This window comes from Tursiops truncatus, chromosome 8 (genome assembly GCF_011762595.2).
Source record: "Tursiops truncatus isolate mTurTru1 chromosome 8, mTurTru1.mat.Y, whole genome shotgun sequence".
Lineage (NCBI taxonomy): Eukaryota > Metazoa > Chordata > Mammalia > Artiodactyla > Delphinidae > Tursiops > Tursiops truncatus.
Window position 1 is genome coordinate 11,796,203 of NC_047041.1, and position 25,196 is coordinate 11,821,398.

The 25,196-nt window shown below is 38.5% G+C and overlaps 1 protein-coding gene and 1 long non-coding RNA gene across 3 annotated transcripts in view; one reads left to right on the forward strand and one right to left on the reverse strand.

Moving 5' to 3' along the window:
• Positions 1 to 377: 377 nt before the first annotated feature.
• On the reverse strand, positions 378 to 11,295 carry SC5D (sterol-C5-desaturase). The gene is made up of 5 exons (XM_019941987.3): positions 11,154 to 11,295; positions 5,185 to 5,402; positions 3,921 to 4,053; positions 2,326 to 2,426; positions 378 to 1,964 (listed from the first exon to the last, which is right to left on the reverse strand). The coding sequence occupies exons 2-5, from the start codon at positions 5,392 to 5,394 to the stop codon at positions 1,509 to 1,511; spliced, it is 900 nt and encodes a 299-aa protein (XP_019797546.2). The 5' UTR covers positions 5,395 to 5,402; positions 11,154 to 11,295; the 3' UTR covers positions 378 to 1,508.
• A 95-nt stretch (positions 11,296 to 11,390) lies between these two features.
• LOC109550955 (uncharacterized) overlaps positions 11,391 to 25,196 on the forward strand; it is a 91,659-nt gene continuing 77,853 nt past the window's right edge. For both annotated transcript variants that reach the window (XR_002177657.2, XR_004527808.1), the window contains exon 1: positions 11,391 to 11,444. This is a non-coding gene — a long non-coding RNA (uncharacterized lncRNA). The remainder of the gene's footprint in view (positions 11,445 to 25,196) is intronic.

The following is a 25,196-nucleotide window of genomic DNA, read 5'->3' on the forward strand; positions in this document are numbered from 1 at the left end:
AAAGTTTACTTCTTCATTTCCTTCTTTCTCTTGGGCAGAGTGGAGCACAGGGACCACGGGGATTAGTGAAAAGCACTTAGCTGCACTGAACCAGTTACAAAATACTAACTGGTATACTGGTATGTTTTAGTAAAGCAACACTGTAACAGGAACTCAAACAGAAACAACATTTTCTTCTGGATTCCAAGCATTAACTTTTAGGACTGGTCTCTTGCTAAAACACTCAAATCTAATAAAAGATGTAAAATATAAAAAGACAGTGATACTCCCTTCTCTCTTTCTCCCCTTGATATCAAACATTTGGAGATATTCTAAAAGTTCTGACAACCCACATCATTTCTATGGTTTCAGATTGACATAAAATTTGTAAAGAATACTTTGTGCTGTTACATTACTTAACTGATACACTTTAATAATAGCCATACTCAACTTTTATTGATTTTACATAAACAGCTTAGAGAATGCCTTTGGAAACCATGTTTTCCCAACATATTTATGTTACAACACATGACATTTCTTTATGAAAGTATTTGTTAAATCTTTTTGCAGAGGGAGTGGGGAAAAATGAAGGAGGAGGAGGGGAAATAAGATTTCAAAACTAGTCTTCAGTGATAGGCCTAAATATTTGGCAATTATTTCCTTTTATAGAAGATCACAGGATTGTAACTTTGAAACATACCAAAAGTGCAGTGCATCAATTTAAGTAAAAAACCAGTGGTGTCTAGTATATTCTTTGGGCATCAAATTTCCCTTTCTAAATATAATCAGGGTCATATAATTTTACACTTATTAAATAATGGTTGAAAACAATAACCATCAAAATCTTTAAATAATCCCAGATCTGGATTAAATCATGGTAGTATTAATATTTTCTAAAATTCCTATTTATTTGTTCATCAGTAAAACGTAACAGTTGACAATGTCTCCAGAGAATAAGTTTTCTATGTGTAGGAAGACAATCATCTTATAACACCTGCTACTAATCAGGTCACTGAGCTACTAATACATTATATCACGATATTTTTTCACACTGATTTTTCCACTTCAACAAAGTACAAGTAGTTGTTATCATACCAATTCTGAGTACTTAATCATTCCTGAAACAAGGAACCATCTTCATATTAGTACTTCTTTGTTATGGTGTTTAGTCTTGATACCATCAAGCACAATGAATTTTACTTAATGAATATGGATGAATTAAGGCAAAAGGACATAACCTAGTCCCCTCAATAATTTATCCTCTACCTTTTAAAAAACTGTTGTTGAGGCTATACAAATTACAGACCTACTGGCTGGAAAGACACAGCTTCTCCCTTAGACCAACATTCAGTATTTTGAGCACGATGTTAAAGTCATGGTGTTCACGGCATGTTCCCTTGTTCTACCATTATGGTCGTTCCTCACCTGTACCCACAATACTGATTTTCAAATGATACTGTTCACTTGCTATGTGTCCTGGCTGGAGATTATTTTCCTTGATTAAAAACATTTAATAATTGGGCAATAATCTAATCAGTTTTTTTAAACTCTCCATTGAATAATTTTTCATTTTTACAACCACTTACTGCATGGCTGTTGCGGTTTTCTTCTGTCATCTTCTTCACATAATTAAGTGGTCCGTTCCCTTCAAAGGAGGAGGGATTTTTGAATGAGCCTCCAATTCTATCCCACAATGTGAAATACTGTCCATAGTTATAGTCAAAGAGCATGTGGTGGTCTGTATGATGAGCTGAGCCATTAATAAATGGCCTGAAGATATGGGGAACACGAAAATCACCATCATGAATAGAAATTGTCCAGATATTGACCAAGACGTACAAACCTAAATAAACTACCTTGTGTAATGGGAAGATAAACGGGTATATGTGGTAAGGTAGACCCTGAAGGAAGCCATCCAGAGGATGAAAAGCATGACTTGCAAATGGAGTTGGAATCTTCCAGATATGATGAGGTTTGTGTAAGTGCTACAGAAGAAAAGAAGACCACATTAATGCCACAGACTTTACCCAGTGCAACAATTGACTTAGCTTTTCATGCTCATGGTGTGAGAAATGACCTAACTAAAAAAGTCCCGTTGAATTTAGCAAATTACTTTATAAAATTCCCTCCCCTTCTTTACCCCAAGACAGTAAGATTTTAACACAGCCCCTCCAGACCCATAAAGAAGGATACAAACAAAATGTACCTTGTACCTGTCATGACTAAGGCTACTTAGGTATTTAATAAGTTAGGGGAAATTCTTGAAAATAGAGACAGGATTTATAATTATACATTGCTGAAATGTGCATTTTCTCTCTTCCCCTACAAATGACCCGACCTTATTACCTTATACACAAGTCTATGATGAAGGCCTCTGTGAATCCAGTAGATCAGCATGTCAGTGAAAAAGAGAAAGGACAGTACACTAGCGATGAATTGAAGCCAGCCTACAAGACACAACAGGAGACGGCAGAATCAAGATTCAGCGCCCAGGAGCAGAGCTTACTTTTGACATGTCCATCTAAGAAGACGAAATTTGATCCTAGACATAAACCCTGTAAACTATCTGCTCTGGTTAATTCAGTACATCACAACCTCCATCTCCCTTGACTCTCTGGGATCTGCTCAGTTCCCTCTCATAAAAACTTGAAGCGTCCCACCTACAATATTTCTTCATTAAACTATGAGGATATTTATGAAACAGAAAGAGTAAACCCCTATGGCATCTTTATCATTTAAATGCTGGAGAATAATGCTATTTATTTTTTCTTCATATTAATCATCATAAAACATATCTTTACATATTAACTCCCCTGCTTAGAATTTTATTTTCCCTTGAAATGCTGTAAGCCTAGCATTTACTCCATAACCCAACCCCTTCTGATCTTTCCAACCTCATATGCTCGTGTACTAACCAGGCTGGTTCACTCAATATCCTCCCAACATCTTCAAAGTCTTACCTCTATACTTTTACTCAAACCATCTAGAATGCCCTCTCTCCTTTTATTTTTATTCATATTTTGATCCACTTTCCAAGGCTGAGCTAATTCAGCACACTGGTGTGTAATTTTTGTTCCCTCCTTTAAATAACAAACCTCTTACTTGCTGACACCAGCAAGCTTGGATTCCAGTCCCAGATCCACCACTTATTTGTTAAGTGAGCTTGGCAAGTTACTGAAATTCTCTGTACACTTAATTTACTCACCTATAAAAGGAGCATCGTAATAGTGCCTACCTCATAGAGTTAATAGAATAAAATGGATTGGTAACACGTGAAAAGCTTAGAACTGAAGCTGGTACATATCAAAAATAAACGTTAACTATGATTCTTACTTTCTAATACTAGATACTAGAAATGTATCTTGATGAAATAATTCCAGAATTTCACAAAATTTTAGTTTAGTCACTGTAGTACTGTTTATAATAGAAAACCAAGAACAACCTAAAGGTCTAAAAATTACGGATCATTTAAATAAACTATGGATATCTATACAATGCAATACTATAAATATATACTGTATAACGTCAATATTTATTGACATGAAAATATGGGCATAAACACTGCTAAGAGAAAAAAATCAGAGTTCAAACCAGTATGCATAGTAAGGGTTTCAATTCTGTAATGTAAATAATGAAGTACTACAGGCATAGAAAAGAGAAAGAATATACATCAAAAGAGTTACAGTTTCCAGGTAGCAGAATGATGGATTTTTTTAAAAAATCGGTGTTTTCTGATTTTTTATAAATATCATGTACTACTTGAGCTTTTTTTTCAGATGTTTGAATTCAATAAAGATAACAGGAAACAAATTCAAGGCTCTAGCTCTGATCATGCCAATCTTCCCCTGGGCACAATTTCATCTACAACAAAGACTTTAAAGAAGCAGATTTGGTTCTTTAGAGAAACCCATCTGTTCCAGACATTTACACCATACACTCACCGTCTGGAAACTCCTCTATGCTGTCATACAGTTTGCTGTAACCTCTCACCTCTAGCAGGAACACTGAGACCGTGGGGAGGCTTATCCATGGCATTGACTGGACAGAATGCATAATCTCTCGATAGACTTGGTTCTGAAAATGAAGTTTCCAATACTTACAAACCATAAAATCTATGGTAAACAAAACTAGCATAAAATTGTTCTGGATTGGATTTTTAAAATCTCTTTTATATGAAGGAGTTTACCTCCAAATTGCTTCTACTGAAGTGTTACTATGTGGGCGTGGGTGTGTAAGAAAAACATTTCTTTTGTATGAAGCAAATGCAACAAATATTTTAAATTCTGAAACTTTTTTTCCTTCCCACAAAATCTCTATTCCAAAGTTCTATTTACAGAATAATCAGTTCTTTCATAATTAACTTTCATACTCAACCCTCTCTATTTTTTTTCAGTCCTTGTAGTGACTGACAAATACAAATAACTGAAATAGAAAAGTGATTGTAAACAAGTCTGAATTTACTGAGTTTGGATTATCTGGTCAAAAAATATATACATAGTAAAAGCATATTTCAGTTTGTGAAAGTCAAAACAATTACACAAATGTATACATTTATTTATTCATCACTATCAGCAAAGAAATTCTCATCTATGTATCTAGCAAGACCAGGCTTACAGTTAAAAAAAAAAAGAAAAAAAAAGTAGGGGCTTCCCTGGTGGCGCAGTGGTTAAGAATCTGCCTGCCAATGCAGGGGACACGGGTTCGAGCCCTGGTCTGGGAAGATCCCACACGCCGCGGAGCAACTAAGCCCGTGTGCCACAACTACTGAGCCTGAGCTCTAGAGCCCGCAAGCCACAACTACTGAGCCCGTGTGCCACAACTACTGAAGCCCGCGCACCTAGAGCCTGTGCTCCGCAACGAGAAGCCACCACAATGAGAAGCCAGCCCACCACAACTAACAGTAGCCCCCGCTCACCGCAACTAGAGAAAGCCTGTGCACAGCAACGAAGACCCAATGCAGCCAAAAATAAATAAATTAAAAAAAAAAACCTCAAAAAAAACTTTAAAAAAATTACAACTTACTTACCTGTTTAAATTAAATTAAAGAAAAGAGAGAGGGGATTAGCCTTTCCAAAAATATCTAACCCATTTGGGGCTGTTTTCAGAAACTCTAAAAAGATTAAAACAGTTTAATCTGAAAATCTCACAAATACATATTGTTATTTTTACTGTAATAATTAAAAAATAGGTAAGAAAATCACTTACCTTTAAAAATTGTGGGTGTTTCATTAATGAATGATCATAGACAAAATAATAACTCAGCGTTGCGAATAAGAAATAAAGGATATAAGCACCGAGATTTGTTATAATCAGGAGACTGACAGCTTGTCGGAAGATACTGTCCTCTGGCCACGTGGCTGGATATATGTATGGTGTAAAAAAATAATAATCTGCAGCATTGAGTACAAGATCCATCTTAGCCCCTAAAGGATAAACATGTACAACAATTATTTACCCATGTTGACATTTCTCAAAGCAAAAAACTTTCAGAAAAACTACATATGAAGTTCCTGCCTTCATAAGTATATGTAGTACAAGTCTGCTGCTACCAGAATTCACTAAATGACATCTCTAGAGCCAGCAGGATCTTCAATGTCATCTCTAGTTCAGTCTCTTGATATAATACATAGTGACACTGAAGTTCAGTTAGAGAAACTGAGGCCCATGAAGTTTCTTCTCCAAGGTCAAGCTGAAAGGTGGCATAAGTCCAGATCTAATTGCACCTTAGTGTTCTCTTCCACTATGTCCTATTGCCATAGGACATGGCAAGAGTAAACATGGCAAATAGTAAAGATGTGGAACACAGGGCACTAGGTACTCAGGCAAATGGTTTACTCCTTCAGCTGCAAGTTTCAGCAGCATCTTTCTCCTAAAAGGACTCATATTTCAGAGATTTTTGCTTCAATGCTGAGACTTAAGATGAATTCCCTAAAAGGTATCTATTCTGTGACTGTAACCAAAGAAGTCAGGGACTATCTATTCTCGTGACTAACCCTAACTCTCATTGACAGAACAAAGGGAGATGTATTCTTGGCAGTGACAAATAGAATACATTTATTCCTCACCTCCCTCTCCTCCCCACCCCAGTCAGCGGCTGGCAAACTGTGGCCCACGGGCCGAACCCAGGGCCTGTTTCTGTAAAGAAGCTTTGTTTGAACACAGCTATGTCCAGATGTGTCTATGCTGTCTATGGCTGCTTCTCTGTACTACGAAGTCAAGGCTGAGTCACAGCAATAGACAGCATGGCTCACAACGCTGAAAACGTTTATTATCTAGCCCTCTAAAAGGAAAGTTTGCCAACTCCTGTTCCAGATGCTTAAACTTTGAAAAACTTTAGTCGATTCTATATTCATGATCCTGAATCTAGTTCAACAACTTCATGGTCAGCTTCTGTGAGCTGACCACTGACTCTATCATTTATGATCTACTTTCTCCTTCTTCACTGCACTGTTTGTAGTGGGAAATGTGTCCTGTATTCCAAACACCTCTCATCTATAATTAAAACTTTTGAACAACAACAACAATAACAAAAAACCAGTCTGAAAATTGCCACTGGGTTTTTAGTCTCTTAAAATCAAATTCTAGAAGCTCTTTATTTATTAGGGTGTTTAGCCCCTTGTTTGTGATATGAGTTGCAAGCATTTTTTCTCACATTGACATGGAAAGAAATTTTTAATCAACTAATGCAGATATTGACATACATCCTTCGTCATATATTGCTAATTCACTCAAACAACAATTAAGTATAAAGCACTGCACTAGGTGATGAGCATACAAAGGTTAAAAAGATATAGTCTAAATCCACATTCAAGGTTAGGCAACTACAGAAATGAATAGTTACATCAATATGACAAGTGCTATAATAAAGGTATATATATGCAAATTGTGTGAAATCAGAAAAGACAACACAACTACCTCAGCTTACAACAGAAGGCTGTATAGTGAAGAATTTTGATTTGGGCTTTGAAGAACATTATCAGAAAAAAAAAAAAAAGGTTAGGAATAGCTATTTCAAGTAGAAATAACAACTGCAAAGGCATGGAAAGGTCATGGTCCATTCATGGTTCAAGGGATGTGGCCCATTAGGAATATATCGTACTGATGAGAAGCAGGGAGACTAGGTTGCTCCTGAGGTAGACTAACCTAGAGAAGATGACCGCCTGACCTCAGGCAATAGCTGTGAGAATAGACACATTCATCAGAGACTTGGCAAGTAAGATAACCCATGGGACTTGATAACTGATTAGATACTGGAGTGTGAAAGAAGAAAAAATCTAGTGGGAATTTGGTACTAGCAGATGCAAACTATTATATATAGAACGGATAAACAACAAGCTCCTACTGTATAGCACAGGGAACTATATTCAATATCCTGTAATAAACCATAATGGAAAAGAATATGAAAAAGAATATACATATGTATAACTAAATCACTTTGCTGTACACCAGAAACTAACAAAACATTGTAAATCAACTATACTTCAATTAAAAAAAAAAAAAGAAAGAAATCTATGTTGATTGTGAGATTTTACCTTGCCCGAATGGATGGTGATGCTATGATAATCAAAATTGGGAATACTGTGGAGCTAGCAGACTTGGGGGCAACAGGGACTTTGGGGGTGCGAGGAATGATGGGTTCAGTTTGGGTCTTTAAAAAAAATTTTTAATTAATTAATTTATTTTGGCTGAGTTGGGTCTTCGTTGCTGCGTGCGGGCTTTCTTTAGTTGCGGGGAGCAGGGGCTACTCTTCATTGCGGTGCACGGGCTTCTCATTGCGGTGGCTTCTCCTGTTGTGGAGCATGGGCTCCAGCTGCGTGGGCTTCAACAGTTGTGGCACGTGGGCTCAGTAGTTGTGGAGCACAGGCTTAGTTGCGCCGCAGCCTGTGGAATCTTCCCTGACCAGGGCTCGAACCCGTGTCTCATGCATTGGCAGGTGGATTCTTAACCACTGTGCCACCAGGGATGTCCCTAGTTTGGGTCTTAAGTCTACTTGCTGTGGCTCATCTGGGCTCCTAGGCGAAAGCAGTAGGCTACATGCAAATATGAATCTGAAGTTCAAAAGGGAGCCTAGTAGTATCGCAACAGTTGAAGCCATAAAGGATGGAGCAGCAGGTTAAGTACATAAAGTAATACCAGAAACATAAACAATGAAGAAGAACCCAACAATTCAAAAGAATATTGCTATACCACTAAAGCTTGGTAAGAGTTGGTAAACTAGTCTTGCATGTTACCTATAGTGCCAACAGCCATAATTCCATAGTATTTGAGACAGCACCGTGTAGCCAAAAATAACTCAAACGTTAACCATGAATCTTCTTTATTCAACCTTTAATATCCGATGTAAGTGAAAACTTTAATACGATCTCAGTCCTTAATTATAAAAAAAACTCTTTAATTTTGCTTTTAACTGAAGACCATGCGAGTTGTGTTGATTTGCATATGCCCTGTACATAACTGCTGTGACAGTAAACCAGCACCTAGAAGGGAGGAGGGAATGAACCTCCGTCCATCTGGAGGCAGTTGAGATACTGTGAGATGAAACCTGTTGTTAAGTGTTTTCAGATTTTGGTTTCAATTAATTCTATTTGTGGGATGTAGTAATTAGGTATTCACAAATATATTGCTGTAATTTCTGACATCTAACATAAAAAAAGTTTGAAATCACTAACAATTATGATCTCAAAACTGCAATTCAATTTTGAAGTTTATATTCAAACCCACATCTGAGAAATGGAGAAAGCATATCTACTTTACAGAATTGTTCCAAGATTTAGAGACGAAGTACATAGTGGTGTGGTACTATCTGACACGGGGAAGCTCATCAACAAATAGGAGCTATTATTACTACTGTTACAGGAACCAAAGCTGGGCCCAAATCACTTTAACCTACAGTAGAAACAGATGTCATTTGATGTTTTAAAGAAATAACTGTTCATTTCTAATATCAATACTTACTGTATATGAGGTATTGTAAATATTAACTCATTTAACCCTCTCAAGATATACCCTAAAAGTCAGGTGCTAGTATTATTCTTGTCTTATAAGAAAGCTGGACACAGAAAATTCCCAGTCATCAAGTAAATAAATGCTGGAGAAGGGATTCAGTCACTCCCTGGCTGGTTGCAAAATCCATGGACTTGAACCAAGTTCTACTGCTTCTTCATTAGTATCTCTTCAGCTCCTTAAATTTTTAAATTCTCAGTGACTCTACACACTCACATACTTCTGCACAGAATTTTTTTTTTTAATTTTTAATTTTTTGGCTGCATTGGGTCTTCGTTGCTGCGCGTGGGCTTTCTCTGGTTGCGGTGAGCGGGGGCTACTCTTTGTTGCAGTGCTCGGGTTTTGCATTGTGGTGGCTTCTCTTGTTGTGGTTGTGGAGCACGGGCTCTAAGTGCACCGGCTTCAGTAGTTGCAGCATGTGGGCTTAGTAGTTGCGGCACGCAGGCCCTAGAGCACGCAGGCTTCAGTAGTTGAGGCGCGTGGGCTCAGTAGTTGTGGCTCGTGGGCTCTAGAGCGCAGGCTCAGCAGTTATGGCACATGGGCTTAGTTGCTCCACGGCATGTGGGATCTTCTGGGACCAGGGCTCGAACCTGTGTCCCCTGCATTGGCAGGTGGATTCTCAACCACTGCGTCACCAGGGAAGCCCATTTTGCATATAATTTTAAGGGGTTTATATCCACTAAAGTCAGGGGCTCTACAGACCCTAAGTTAAGTACCCCTAACAAATAGAAACTTACTTTATTTTACTTTGGCTGAAACAAAGAAACCTTTTCTTAAAACATAGTTATCAACAAAACACAATTAGGCTTAAAATGACTTGAGTCATTCTGCTTTACTTTAAAAGTATAGATAATATACTGTTAGTATAATAGCTAACATTTATTGAAAACCAGGTATTACTTAAAAAGCACATTTTATGTATCACCTCGCTTGATTCTCACAACTATATGAGGTAGATACTTCTATAACCCCCATTTTAAAGATAGGGAAAATGAAGGCAGGAATATTTAAATAAGTTGTTAACTAATGTAACAATAACAAATAACAAGTAACAGCTGGGATGTATATTCCAGAGCCTGTTCTCCTAGCTAGTACATTGTAATATCTAGGTGTAGGCATGCAGATGGGGAATTTTGATTATCCCATGTTAATTATATTACATAATGAATGGGAAAGCACTCTGTAAATGAGCAAGGGTCATGTATTTAGTTTTAGGTGCTTATCATTAGAAACTTGAAAAGAAAAAAAATCAATGGTGATATAAAGACAGGTAGCCTACAGGTAGTTATAAAGTTGTTATCACCTACAGGTGATATAAAGACAGGTGGTTTGGCTACCACAAACTTTCCAGTTTGGAAACTATCTCCTATACCACCTCCAAATTTGCTCTGCTGTTACACAGGGATGCTAGCAGACACGATTCTTCCTATTAGGATGCTAAACTAATAGATCATTTCCCTTTCCTTCTTGTCTTCTCAAACCGTGGATTGTTGTCCCTCCGTCCTAATTACACTGCAGTAACTGGCGCTTACTTCAACTTAATTCCTTTGCTGCTTGAAAGAAAAAAAAAATCCTCTCAAGAACAGAGGGAAATCCGTCGCAAAATGCTTTATTAGTGTTCAGTGGACAAACTTGCCTTGGATAAGAGATCTCCAATAGCCAATATCAAACGTTTCATATTTTTCACGCCCATCCACATGTCTGTTTCTTTCACCTCTCCCTGTGCCCTGACATACCCCCCCTCTGTCCGGGCAGAGGCCCCTAATCTGGAGGTCTCTGGCGACAACCAGCCTCCCGCCAGCCCCGGCCAGCGCGCGTGCCCTGCGTCCTGCACGCTCCCCATCACAGCCGCCGCCTAGCCGGTTGTTTTCAGGACATCCGGCTACCTGGCGTCCGTCTCTGCTAACCGTCTCTCTGCTAACCGTCTCTGCTAACCGTCAGCGCAGGAGTCCTCAGGTCAAGTTTCGCAGACAGAACCCCAGAGTCAGCCTAGTGCCTTACATCTAGGAGGCAGTCAACGAACGCCTGCGGGAAGCTGAAGAAGGGGGCAGACGCACTCTCAACTTCCCCACCTGGGTCTTGCCTTAGTCTCTCCACCCCCTTTTCCTCCTCTGCTCTCGCTTCCAGCTCAGGTGTATTCCCTCCTTTCCCCGCCCCCCTGTCATCCCTACCTAGAGAGGGTCCGCCGCCGGCTGCCGATTCGGTTCCTGCAGTGCCCCGGCTGCTCCAGCTACTGGACCGCGTCTGTCAGCAAGCAGGCAAGGTCTGGAAGGGCGTAGCCTGACCCCACGCTCGGGGCGACCGGCGCCGCCAACCAATCAGAGGCCGGCGGCATAAGCCGATATGACGGCAGATCGCGTGACTTGGCCGCGAGGGGCTCTCAGCGGTCACGTGGGCGCCGCGCGCTCCGACACGCCCCCTTTCGTGCCCAGGAACTGAAGGGAAGAGAGGACCTGATTTAGGTACTAAGGTGGTGGAGGGTGGAGTTTCAGGTCGTATTTGTTTCTTTGCTTTTTCACTGGCACTGGTGTGTGCAGCTCAAAGTCTTGTACTGAGCAGGTTTACGTTATTTATGCAAACAATCCTTGCTCTGCCTTGAGGGAACTAGATGATACTTCTTTTGAAATGCACGTTGGAAGCATTTTCTACTTAAGAGAAGGAGTCGCAAATACTTGTTAGACAACTTAGTAATACGTATTTCTCAACCCCAGCCTGCGCTTTTCTATAACACAGAATGGCTAGAATTTGGCTGAACCAGTTTAGGTAGGTGTTGAAATGCCAGAAACCTTTTCATAGTACAGATAAGGCAGATCTATGCAGACTAAACGGGAGTATTTGTAGATTCCTAGAGGTTTGCTTCTGCGCGCGTGTGTGGTTTTTATTTTTGTCGTTGTTAGCTTTTCTAAATATGAATTGCAGTGGTCACACTTGTAAGTAAACCTTTCTGGAAGTCTCAGAGGAGTGGTTCTCAAAGTCCAGCCAGCAGTGTCCAACAAATTTAGAGTTTCCTGGAAACACAAGTTCTTGGGAACCACCTCAGACCTGCTAGATTAGAAACTCTGGGAGGACCCCAGGAAGCTGGGTTTAACAAACCCTGGATTGATACCCATGTATGATAAAGTTTGGGAACCACAGTTCTAGTGAATTTGACCATCAGAAGAAAATCCGAAGAAAGTCCTTTGATTTTGTTCCCTCTAGAGTGATAGATAGAAGAAAATCCCGTAAAGTGAGAGATGACTATCGTTAGAAAAGAATATTTGTTTCCTTATAGGATCATCTGAAGTGCTGCAGTGTAAGGAGAGAAATTATTAGACTCTAATCATGAAAACCTTTTATATGAGTATTGTTTTAAATATCTGTGGCTTGCCTCCTACTTTCTTTTTTTAAATTAACATATATTAGTTTCAGATGTACAATATAATGGCTTGATATTTGTATATATTGTAAATTACCTCCTACTTTCTAATTCACATTTCTTCACTTTTGTTTCCTTTGTTATTGTTCTTATTTCATCCTTTAATTTTTGAGATTAAGATTTTTATGTTCATTTCTGGGGAAAATTAAAATGGGGTTTAAAGGTGTTTACCTAGTACAAAGTTTCCAGATTTGTGATTGCTGTAGGGTAAAGCTCGCCTGCGTGGTTGGTTAGTCTACAAGTATATTTATCCCCTTTACTTGAATTAACTTCAGATTAAAAAAATAACAGACTTCTCTTGAAAGATTGGGAAATTATGTTACATAAATTAATAGATTTATGAAAGGTTGGGAAATTAAATTACATAAATTGATAAAATTTGAGTCTGCCAAGAAAAAGAATTGTTGTTTCTATGAAACTAAGAAGAATGCTTCAGAAAGACCAGATAAGGATGAATGCTAATAAAATACACATCGAATTGGGTGTGGGTCAGGTGGTTATAAAAGTCTAGAGAAATTTTTAAAGATACGTGCATTTTGTTGTATATTTATTTCCTTCTCAATTTTAGAAGTGTCTTCCTCACATTATCCAAGCATGTTTAAATTTTATATTAAGTATTTATCTCCCCCTCCTCAGTAAAATACTTGTTGGTTTTCTGATCGTACTACTGCTGTTTCCTTTACTAATAGTTAAGGTAAACATTCCAGAGTGGTTTTTTGATGAAATATTTAAAAATGATCTCCCATGTAGGGGATTGAGAGGTATAAACTATTATGTATAAAATAAGCTACGAGGATGTATTGTACAATGCAAGGAATATAGTCAATATTTTTAATAACTATAAATGAAGTATAACCTTTAAAAATCACGAATCACAATATTGTACACCTATAACATATAGTATTGTACATCAACTATACTTCAATTTAAAAAAGAAATAAATACATTATATGCATAGAATCACATTACTTATAAGTAACCCAGAACTGTTGACAAGAAATTAATACTAAAATTAACTAAATTTAGACCTTAAAAAAATTATCTCCCATAATAGGAATTCTACTGCCTCATAATTTTTAGCATCAGATACACAGAACATATATCCTCTGTGTATCGAAATATCTCATCATATTAGGAAGACAATTCTTGTACGTTTTTTTCCCCTCTGACTTCTGTTGTCCACAGTGGAGAGCATACCTCAATTTCGTTTTTTTACTGAAATGTTTTTGCCTAATTAGAAACTGAAACTACAGAGTTACTTATTGAGTCAATCTTTTTCTCAGATGTTGTCTTCTCAGATTTTTATTGTCAAAAGCATTTCTTGCATGCCTGCTAAGAAAAGACCTTTGTACTCAATGCTCTATGAAGTACTACTGCAGAGCATATTGAAAGCTCTGGAATGCTTAGGATAATATGTACCATGGCTTCTCATATTTCTGCACTGTGGTATCCCTTATGCCCAAGAAGAAGGTGTAAAGGAAGATGAACAGCAGCAGCAACAACAATTACAGTAATATTAGCAGCAGTAAGCATATGTATAGAATTGTTTAGTACAAAAACATGGATAGAATGATTGGTAAAGAAGTAAAGTCAGTGACATTAAGATTACTTTTGGTTGTGCAAGCTTAGTTTTGATAAGATTTAATCATCCTAATCTAAGAGGAAAAGGAACCATTACTCCCCTGAGAGCCTCCCTATGATAATATTTTTTTCCTAGACCTTCTAGTGTTGTGATGTCAAATATGGTAGAGGCTAGCTATGTGTGGTTAAATTTAAATAAGTTAAAAAGTAACAAATTCATTTCCTCAGTTGCACTAGGCAGACTTCGAGGGCTCACTGGCCACTTGTGGCTCTTGGCTATCATACTGGATCCTGTAGGAATCGAACATTTCCATCATCATTGAAAATTCTGTTGGGCAGCACTGTTTATCTTCCATGTCTCTACCTTTCTTTTGTGTGTGTGTGTGTGTGTGTGTGTGTGTGTCTGTTATAGTTATAATGACTACTTTAATATTCTTGTTTGCTAATTCTAACCCTTGTGTCAATTCTTTTTTTTTTTAATTGAGATGCAGTTGATTTATAATATTATAGTGGTTTACATCAGCACTGCTGGTGTAGTGGTAACATGCAAGAGCCCCAATATTATTATATTAGCTTCAGGTATACAACATGACGATTCAAAATTTTTATAGATTATACCCCATTTAAAGTTATGAGAAATATTGGCTATATTACCTGTGCTGTACAATATATCCCTGTAGCTTCTTTATTTTGTACATAGTAGTTTGTACCTCTTAATTCCATACCGCTATCTTGCCCCTCTTTCTTCTCCCCTTTGGTGACCACTAGTTTGTTACCTGTAACAGTCTGTTTCTTTTTTGTGATATCCACTAGTTTATTTTTTAGATTCCATATATAAGTGATAACATATAATATTTGTCTTTTTCTGACTTATTTCATTAAGCATAATACCCTTCAGATACATCCATGTTGTTGCAAATGGGAAAATTTCTTTTTTTATGGCTGAGTAGTATTCCACTGTGTGTGTGTGTATGTGTTTCATATCTTCTTTATCCATTCATCTGTTGACGGACACTTAGATTGCTTCCATATCTTGGCTGTTGTAAATAATGCTTCTGTGAACATTGGGATACATATATTTTTTCTAATTAGTATTTTTGTTTTCTTCAGATTTATACCCAGGAGTAGAATTGCTGGATGGTATGGTGGTTCTATTTTTAGTTTTTTGAGGAACCTCCATACTGGTTTCCAAGTGGCTGCACCAATTTACATTCCCGCCACCAGTGCACAAGTGTTCCCTTTCTCTACATCCTTGCCAACATTTGTTATTTGTGGTCTTTTTGATGATAGCCATTCTGACAGGTGTGAGGTGATATCTCACTGTGGTTTTGATTTGCATGTCTCTGATGATTAGCAGTGTTAAGCATCTTTTCATGTGCCTGTTGGCCATCTGTATGCCTTTTTGGGAAAAATGTCTATTCAGGGTCTTCTGTTCTTTTTTTTAACCCGGTTGTTTGTTTTTTGATATTGAGTTGTTTGAGCTGTATATATATTTTGTATATTAACCCCTTACTGGCTGTATCATTTGCAAATATTTTCTCCCATTCAGGAGGTTTTCTCTTCATTTTGTTGATGGTTTCCTTTGCTGTGCAAAATCTTTTAAGTTTAATTAGGTCCCGTTTGTTTATTTCTGCTTTTGTCTCCTTTGCCTTAGGAGACAGATCCAAAAAAATATTGCTACGATTTATGTCAAAGAGTGTTCTAACAATGTTTTCTTCTAGGAGTTTTATGGTTTCTGGTGTTACATTTAGGGATTTAATCCATTTTGAGTTTATTTTTGTATATAGTGTTAGAGAATGCTCTAATTTCATTCTTTTACATGTAGCTGTCCAGTTTTCCCAGCACCATTTATTGAAGAGGCCGTCTTTCCTCCATTGTATGTTCTTTCCTCCTTTGTCATGTATTAATTGACCACTGGTGTGTGGGTTTATTTCTGGGCTCTCTATTCTGTTCCATTGATCTATGTGTTTGTTTTTGTGCCAGTATTATATGGTTTTGATTACTGTAGCTTTGTGGTATAGCCTGAAGTCAAGGAGCATGATACCTCCAGCTCTGTTCTTTTTTCTCAAGATTGTTTTGGCTATTTGGGGTCTTTTGTGTTTCCACACGAATTTTAAAATTATTTGTTCTAGTTCTTTGAAAAATGCCATTAGTATTTTGATAGGGATTGCATTGAATTTGTAGATTACCTTGAGTAGTATTATTAATACTACAATATTAATTCTTCTAATCCATGAACACAGTATATCTTTCCATCTGTTTGTGTCATCTTCAATTTCTTTCATCAGCATTGTATGGTTTGCCAAGTACAGGTCTTTTACCTCATTAGTTAGATTTATTCCTAGATGTTTTATTCTTTTTTTTTTTGCGGTACACGGGCCTCTCACTGCTGTGGCCTCTCCCGTTGTGGAGCACAGGCTCCGTACGCACAGGCTCAGCAGCCATGGCTCACGGGCCCAGCTGCTCCGCGGCATGTGGGATCTTCCCGGACCAGGGCATGAACCCGTGTCCCCTGCATCGGCAGGCGGACTCTCAACCACTGCGCCACCAGGGAAGCCCCTGTTTTATTCTTTTTGATGTGCTTGTAAATGGGATTGTTTCCTTAATTTCTTTTTCTGATAGTTTGTTGTTAGTGTATAGAGATGCAACAGATTTCTGTATATTAATTTTGTATTCTGCAACTGTACCGAATTCACTGATGAGTAGACTAGAGAATTGTTTAACAGCCTTCAAATCTAGTAGTAGTCTGCATTCAATCTGCTTTGCAAGAGTCTTTATTTGTCTCCACTTTGAACAAAATGAAACTGGAAATCCAATGCAAAGCACTAGAGGTAGAGTCTCTACAAGAAAGACTACTTAGAACTCCAGTCAGAAGAACCATACTCAAAAGAAAGGCTTTAATGACTGGGGAATAAATATTTAGGTTAAAAATAAAATTCTTAAGGTATACGTATTGATAAGGATGTAGGCTAGGCTTCATGTGACAGACACCCAAAATACTAGCGATTTACTCCAGAGAAAAGTTTATTTTCCTTTCACATAAAGGTGTAAATTAGCATAGTTATCTATGGTAGCAAATAAACCCTCAAATTGTAATGACTGAGACACCATGGAAATTTATTTTTCACTCATGTAACAGGTCAAATGGATGATCCTGGTCAGTGGGTAGCCCTGCTCCACATGGTGCTTCAGGAATCTAGGCTTTTCCATCTTGTAGCTCTGTCATTTTCATAACTTTCTGCATATTACATAGAGAAATAGGAAAGAAGGTATGAAGCATGCATAGCTTTTCAAAGACCCAGTCTAAAAACTTCACGCGTTAGCTCTCACATTCTGTTGGCTACAGCTCAGTCACATGACCACATCTAACTATTAGGGAGGCTGAGAAATGTCGTCTTTATTCTGGTAGTATATTTGTTCAGCTAAAGTCAAGAGTTTCCATTTCTGTCATAGTTACCTATTACTTTGTAATAAATTACCCCAAAACATAAGGGCATGGAAGAATAACCATTTGCTTCACAGTTTCTGTGGGTTGAGAATCTGGTTGCAGCCTAGCTGGAGCCTCTGGCTCTGGATCTCTCAGAGGTTACAGTCAAGGTATCAGCCAGGGCTGCAGTCATCTCAAGGCTGTATTTGGGGAGGATCCCTTCCAAACTCACTCAGTTGACTGTCAGCAACCTCAAAAGTTCTGCTTCTAAGCTCACCCACACCACCATTTGCAGCTGCTAGGTTCTCATTGGCTATTGTCAGAGAGATTGGTTTCTTGCCATGTGGGTGGTGAGAGATGCTCTTTGCTCTTGTTTCTTTACAAAAGAACCAGAAGGCTCAAGGTTGAGTCACTTGCCCTAAAACTGCAAACCAAGAAGGAATTCCTGTTGCAGCCCTTCCCAGGAGTGGAATTTTAAACCAATCAGTCTGGAATTTCTTGGTCAGCACTGGTGAGCTAATCTGCCTAAGACCCCCACCGCCCCCAACACACCTTCCTTTTCCCCTAAGGGAAGGTCATCTTGTCTGAAAAAACCCACTCTTTTAACTTCCTTGTCCCACCCTCGTTCTGCCTATAAAAACCTTCCATTTTGGTTTTTTTGTTCTTGTTGTTTTTTACAGTCTAGTGTTTATTTTATGTTATGGCAGTTACACGTGAATTTCAAAAATTTAAAACATAAAAAGTGGTTAAGGACTGCCGGCTTAAAAAAAATGCACAACGTGAGAGTTGTGAGTTAAGTTTTACTTGGGGCAAAATGAGGACTATAGCCCGGGAGATAGCATCTCAGATAGCTCTGAGAAACTGCTCCAGAGAGGTAGGGGGGAAGGTCAGTACACATGTGATTTTGGTCAATCGGGAGTACATGCAAACAAGCACATATTTTTTTGCAAAAAGTTTCTGCTAGTCTTGTGATGGTACTGCTAGTCATGAGGAGCAGATGTGACCATGAAGGATTTTAGTGCTTTTCTAGACATGAGGAGATACAAGTATCGGGCTCATGAAATCATCTCCTTGAAAATATCTATCTGAAGATCTGTTCTGCCAGTTTTTCCCAGAGCACAGAATGCCTCATTTCTGCTCTCCACCCTGAACTCCTTTCAGGGGGGTATTGAAAGTCAGCCGCTGCAGCAGCACCTGATTTAATCCTTGTAGAGGTAGATGGCACCTGCCAATTTGTATTTGACAGGACTAACATTTGTATCAACCGTTGATAAATGTCTAAGATTGTTTATTATACAGCAGGGTACAATAGTAGTGCCAATGCCAACAGGGCACTATGGAAATTAGTCTAAAAATTATCATTTGGGCTTCCCTGGTGGCGCAGTGGTTGAGAGTCCGCCTGCCGATGCAGGGGACACGGGTTCGTGCCCCCGTCTGAGAAGATCCCACATGCCGCAGAGCGGCTGGGCCCGTGAGCCATGACCGCTGAACCTGCGCATCCGGAGCCTGTGCTCCACAATGGGAGAGGCCACAACAGTGAGAGGCCCGCATAATGCAAAAAAAAAAGTAAAATAAATAAAATTATCATTTATCTTTATACAAGCAACAACACTTACTGCTGTTTTAGAATTTTGAGATATAGTCTGCTTCTAACGCTAAGCAGTCCTTGAACATTTTTAATGTTATACAGTGTTACAGTAATTAGTTTGGCAAATGTTTCAAAATAAAGTAGAAATATATTCATAACATGACAGAAATGCACATCCTGTTTTGTTTTCAATAAGAACCATAATAGGTACAGGTCAGAACCCTTACCTATGTGAAATAATTTACACATGGATGAGTGCTATAATATCACCATCTAAAATAATCACTAAATAGGGGCTTCCCAGGTGGTGCAGTGGTTAAGAATCCGCCTGCCAATGCAGGGGACATGGGTTTGATCCCTGGCCTGGGAAGATCCCACATGCCGCAGGGCAACTAAGCTCCTGCACCACAACTACTGAGCCTGTGCACCTAGAGCCCGTGAGCCATAACTACTGAGCCTGTGCACCTAGAGCCCGTGCTCCGCAACAAGAGAAGCCACTGCAAGAAGCCCGTGCACCACAACAAAGAGTAGCCCCCCCTCGTCACAACTAGAGAAAGCCCCCACGCAGCAACGAAGACCCAACACAGCCAAAAATAAAAACAAATAAATAAATTTATATTTTTAAAAACTTATTAAAAAATAAAATAATCACTAAACACAATTCTTTTTCAGAAATAAGCAAAGGAAAAACCTTCCATTTTGCACAACTCCTGTGAGTATCTCTCAGCTGGCCAGATGAGAGGCTGCCTAAATTCGTGAATCGTTTAATAAGCCAATTGGATCTTCAAATTTACCAGGTTGAATTTTGTTTTTTAACAAGGTAGTAGTTGAAGGAGCAGTATCCATAAAGAACCCTGTGAATTACAGGGAAGGGAAGCAATGCTGCTTCAGAACCAGATGATAAAATGAGGCTGTTGCGAAGGAAGAGACCTTCCTCTATCCTTCTAGGTTCCTTTGGCTGGTCTAAGAATTAAAGTGACGTGAAACAGATTAACAGGGAAAAATCAAACAGAAGTTTAATAACATGTACACATGGGAGAGACCCAGGAAATCTGAATAACTCACCAAAATGGCCAAAGTCCTCACCTTAAATACCTCCTCAGCCAAAGACAGAAGATGTTAGAGGTAGTGGTTTTAGGACTGCAAAGGAGAGGAAGGCAATTCACACGGACGTGGAAAAGCAAGTGTTAGGGAAACAAACGCCTGCTAGGCCAGGCCACAGCAGAACACAACATCACACCCATAAGTTCCCAGAAATAACTAAGGGAGACTTCGGGTGAGACCTACGGTAAAGGAGCAAATAATCTGTGACATTTGAACTATTCATGTTGAGGTGTTGGCGTTCGTAACCGTGGACTGGTGGGGCCTGAGGAAATCGGAATTGTAAATACAAAATTTGACTAAATAGAATTGGAGCACAGAGAGAATACTGACTTAGTCTAAGGAACTCAAAGCAGCTTCACAGCTCAAGTTAAGAAATGGGAGTCACCCATGTCAGGCGATAGATGTGACTAGAAGGTCAGAGGAGCTGCCTCTGCAATGGGTGACAAATCAAAGCATGTAGCATGTTCTGGGATGAGAAAATGGGACTATAGTGTGGCTAAAGCTGAGCATCGTTTTATAAACGAGGCAGAAGGAGGAAGGGCTGCGTGAGTTCTATCTGTTGGAATTCTTTGAGGTCTGAGATGAATTTCTCCATGGGGGAATTTAATTTGCTTCTGTCAGGCTTCTGGGGATTCTGCTAATCCAAGATCACTCTAATTTCAACTCTCATTTTGAAGTGTTTAATACCACCAAGATGACAAGGATTTGGCCTGAGGGCTGGCTTTCAGTTCTAAATTCTCACCAGTGATTCCCTCCCTTTGCTGTACTCACCTGTGAGTGTGATTCTTTCCTTTGGAGTCCCCTGGGGCTGGAGGTGAGGGGTGGGAGGTGGGGAGAGATATTTTCATGAAAAAGTTTACCCAGATACCTAGGTCACCAAATAATCAGAAACAGAAGGAAAGTCATTTTTCTGATGAAAGAGGCTGACATTATATTTACCGGCATTTTTCTCTACTGAGAAGACTATTTCCAAAATCTTTGCCTTAGAAAATGTTGGGTAAAGGAAAGAACATGGAATGGTTGGTCCAAATGTCAGAGAGATTGGTTTTTTTTCCCCCTAAACATCTTTTATTTACTCACCGCTTTGCTTGTCACCGATGGACTTTAAATGCCAGAGCTAATTTTTAGTCTGGTCCCTAGTTCAGTGACATAGAACTTCAGTTGCCTCCTATGTAAAAATAGAACACTAATGCATACTGTACTCATTTTCAACGGCTGCCCTAACAAAGTACCACGCATTGGGTGGCTTAAAACAATAGAAATTTATTGTCTGACAGTTCTGGAGGCTAGAAGTCCACAGTCAAGGCTCCCTCTGAAACCTTTAGGGAAGAGCCTTCATGCCTCTTCCTAGCTTCGGGTGGTGGCCATCAATCCTGGGTGTTGCTTGCCTTGCAGTTGCCTCACTCCACCGTCTGCCTCTGGTATTACATGGTGCTCTCTCTTGTGTCTGCCCCAGTTCCCCTTTTCTTATTAAGGACATCAATCATATGGAATTAAGCACCCACCCTACTCCAGCATGACCTCATTTTATCAATAGTTAACATTTATCTACAACAACCCTATTTCCAAATAAGGTCACATTCTGAAATACTAGGAGTTAGGACTCCACCTATCTTTTTTGGAACTCAATTCAACTCATAACACATGCCTTTTAGGTCACTCCCTTCTGTCTTCCTCAGTACACACCATGCATATCTTATATGCCTCAGTTATAGCACTTGTCATTGTTTAGAATAAACTATTATTGACATGTAGCATACATACAGATGAAAACATACAAACTACAAATGTACATCTTGAGGAACGATCACAAAATTAACACACACGTTACCATCACCCAGATAAAAAAGAGGACATTACCAGCACCCCAGAACCCTCCTCATGCCCCCTCCGAGTTACATTCCTTCCTAACCAAAGGTAGTCACCATCCTGATTTCTAATGTTATAGATTTGTTTTGCCTGTTTTTGAAGTTTACATGATTAGAATGATTCTGTTCCTATTCTGTCTTTTGTGTCGTTTATTTGATAGTATGTTTGTGGGTTAATGCAAATTGTCAGTGTAGCAATCCTTTATTTTCTTTTCTGCATAGTAGTCCATTGTATGACTATATCATATTTATTTATCCATTACACCGTTGATAAACATTTAGGTTGTTTTAAGTTTGCACTCTTACAAATAATGTTGTCAAGGACTTTCTTACATACATCTTTGATACATGTAGGTATGCATTTCTGTTTTGTATATCTGTAGGAGTAAATAGCTGGATCTTAGATTTTACATATGTTTGGCTTGAGTACATTACTGTCAAACAAGTTTTCAATGTTTGTAGCAATTTATATTTCCTTCAGAGGTATACATTTGTCTATTCTCGTGCCAAAAACAGTAGCATATAAAAGTTTCAGTTGCTCCAGATTCTTTTGTGGTACCCAATATGGGATACTATCAGTTTGTTAAGTTACAACTATTCTTTGGGTACGTAATGGTATTTTACACAGATACTGGTTTTAATTTAAACTGCCTCATTGACTAATGTTTTCATGTTTATTGGCCATTTGAATATCTGCTTTTTTGATGTGCCTCTTCTGACATTTCACCCCTATATTTACCTACTGAATTGTCTACATTAAAAAAATTACTTTGTAGCCAATCTTTCTATATTCTGGATATATACTTTTTCAGTTGTGTGTATTGTAGGTATCTTCTCCCAACCTGTAGCTTGAATTTTTTTTTTTTTGTAGCTTGAATTTTGTTTGTCATAATGACATCCTTTTATATACATCTTTTGTTCAATTTATTCCTAGGGATTTGATTTTTATGCTATTTCAAATGATTATGTTGCTGTTATTTTTTCTTTTTTTAAAATTGAAGTATAGTTGATTTACAATTGTTAGTTTACATTAGATTTACAATTGTTAGTTTACTAACAATTTACAATTGTTAGTTGTGTTAGTTTCTGGTATACAGCAAAGTGATTCAGTTATACACACACACATATATATATATATATATATATATATATTCTTTTTCATTTTTTTTTCCACTATAGTTTATTATAGGATATTGAGTATAGTTCCCTGTGCTATACAATAGGACCTTGTTGTTTATCCATTCTATATATAATAGTTTGCATCTGCTAGTCCCAAACTCCCAATCCAACCCTCCCACTGCTACTTGGCAACAACAAGTCTGTTCTCTATGTCTGTGAGTCTGTTTCTGTCTCATACATAAGTTCATTTGTGTCATATTTTAGATTCCACATATAAGTGATATCATATGGTATTTGTCTTTCTCTTTCTGACTTACTTTGCTTAGTATGATAATCTCTAGGTCCATCCATGTAGCTGCAAATGGCGTTATTTCATTCTTTTTTATAGCTGAGTAATATTCCACTGTATATGTATATACAACATCTTCTTTATCCATTCATCTGTCGATGGACATTTAGGTTGTTTCCATGTCTTGGCTATTGTAAGTAGTGTTGCTATGAACATAAGGGTGCATGTATCTTTTCAAATTAGAGTTTTGTCCTGATGTACGCCCAGGAGTGGGATTGCTGGATCATATGGCAACTCTATTTTTAGTTTTTTGAGGATGATTCGCAGTTCTAATGTCAAAGTATCAATCTTTCTTTTATATTTGGTGTTCTTTGGATTCTATTTAAGAAATCTTTGCTTACCCCAAAGTCACGAAGACATTCTAAATTATCTTCTGAAAACATTGTCTTAGTTTTTGCATTTAGAGCTACAATCCACCTGAAATTAATTTTTATGTACGGTATGATATAAGAATCAAGACTCATCCCCCACCCACCCCAACCCATGACTATCCAATTAACCCAACACCATTTACTGGAAAAAAAAAAAAAAAGTCTATTCCTCATCACTCTGTAGTGCCATCTTTGTCAACACTCCACGTATCCATATATATAAGGTCTGTTTCTAGAATCTGTTTGATTGCTTTTTCTAACTATTCTTGCACTAAAGCACATCGTCTTCATTCCTGAAGGTTTATGATACGACTTGATATCCAGTAATATAAACCCTCTAACTTTGTTCTCTTTAAGGGTCATCTTGGCTGTTCTGGCCTTTTTGCATTTTCATGTAAATTTTCTTATCAGATTGTCAATATTATTATTATTATTTATTTTTTTGGCTACACCACGTGGCCTGAGGGATCTTAGTTCCCTGACCAGGGATCAAACCCAGGCCATGGCAGTGAAAACGCTGAGTCCTAATCACTGGTCCACCAGGGAATTCCCCAGATTGTCAATTTTATTATTATTATTTTTCTTTTTTGCGGTACGCGGGCCTCTCACCGTTGTGGCCTCTCCCGTTGCGGAGCACAGGCTCCGGATGCGCAGGTCCAGCGGCCATGGCCCACGGGCCCAGCAGCTCCGCAGCATGTGGGATCTTCCCGGACCGGGGCAGGAAACCGTGTCCCCCGCATCGGCAGGCGGACTCTCAACCACTGCGCCACCAAGGAAGCCCCGGATTGTCAATTTTAACAAAAAAAATCCTCTGGCATTTTGATTGTGATTGCCTTGGGTCTATAGATTGTTACGGGGTGCCTTGATTCTTCCACAACATTGAGTCTTTCGACTCATGAACATGAACCTTCCATTTTTTTAAAGGTGTCCTTTAATTTCTTTCAATAATGTTAAATATTTTTTTTGTAGAAATCTTGCAGCTTTCATTAGATTCCTTCCTAGATGATTGATGCCTTTGAAGCTATTTAAATTTTTTTGCTTTCTTTTTTTAAGAACAGTTTTAGATTCACAGCAAAATTAAGAGAAAGATACAGAGATTTCTCTTACGCACCCTGCCCCTACGTATGCGTAGCCTCCTGCATTATCAACATCCTCCACGAGAGTGGTATATTTGTTACAACTGATGGACCTACATATCATAATCACCCAAAGCCCATAGTTTACAGTAGGGTTCGCTCTTGGTGTTGTACGTTCTATGGGTTTGGACAAATGTATAATGACATGTATCCATCATCTTAGTATCATAAAGAGTATTTTCACTGTCCCCCCGCCACCTCCCGCAAATCCTCTGTGCTCACCTATGCATCCCTCTCCACTGTATTCCCCTCCTGC

Excerpts from the sequence above, each read along its gene's own strand:
- SC5D (XM_019941987.3), bottom strand. The coding sequence starts at position 5,394 with ATGGATCTTGTACTCAATGCTGCAGATTATTATTTTTTTACACCATAC. Across the intron at positions 4,054-5,184 it reads AACACCCACAATTTTTAAAG|AACCAAGTCTATCGAGAGAT; the intron begins GTAAGTGATTTT and ends CTTCATTTTCAG. Across the intron at positions 1,965-2,325 it reads ATCATAGACTTGTGTATAAG|CACTTACACAAACCTCATCA; the intron begins GTAATAAGGTCG and ends TTTCTTCTGTAG.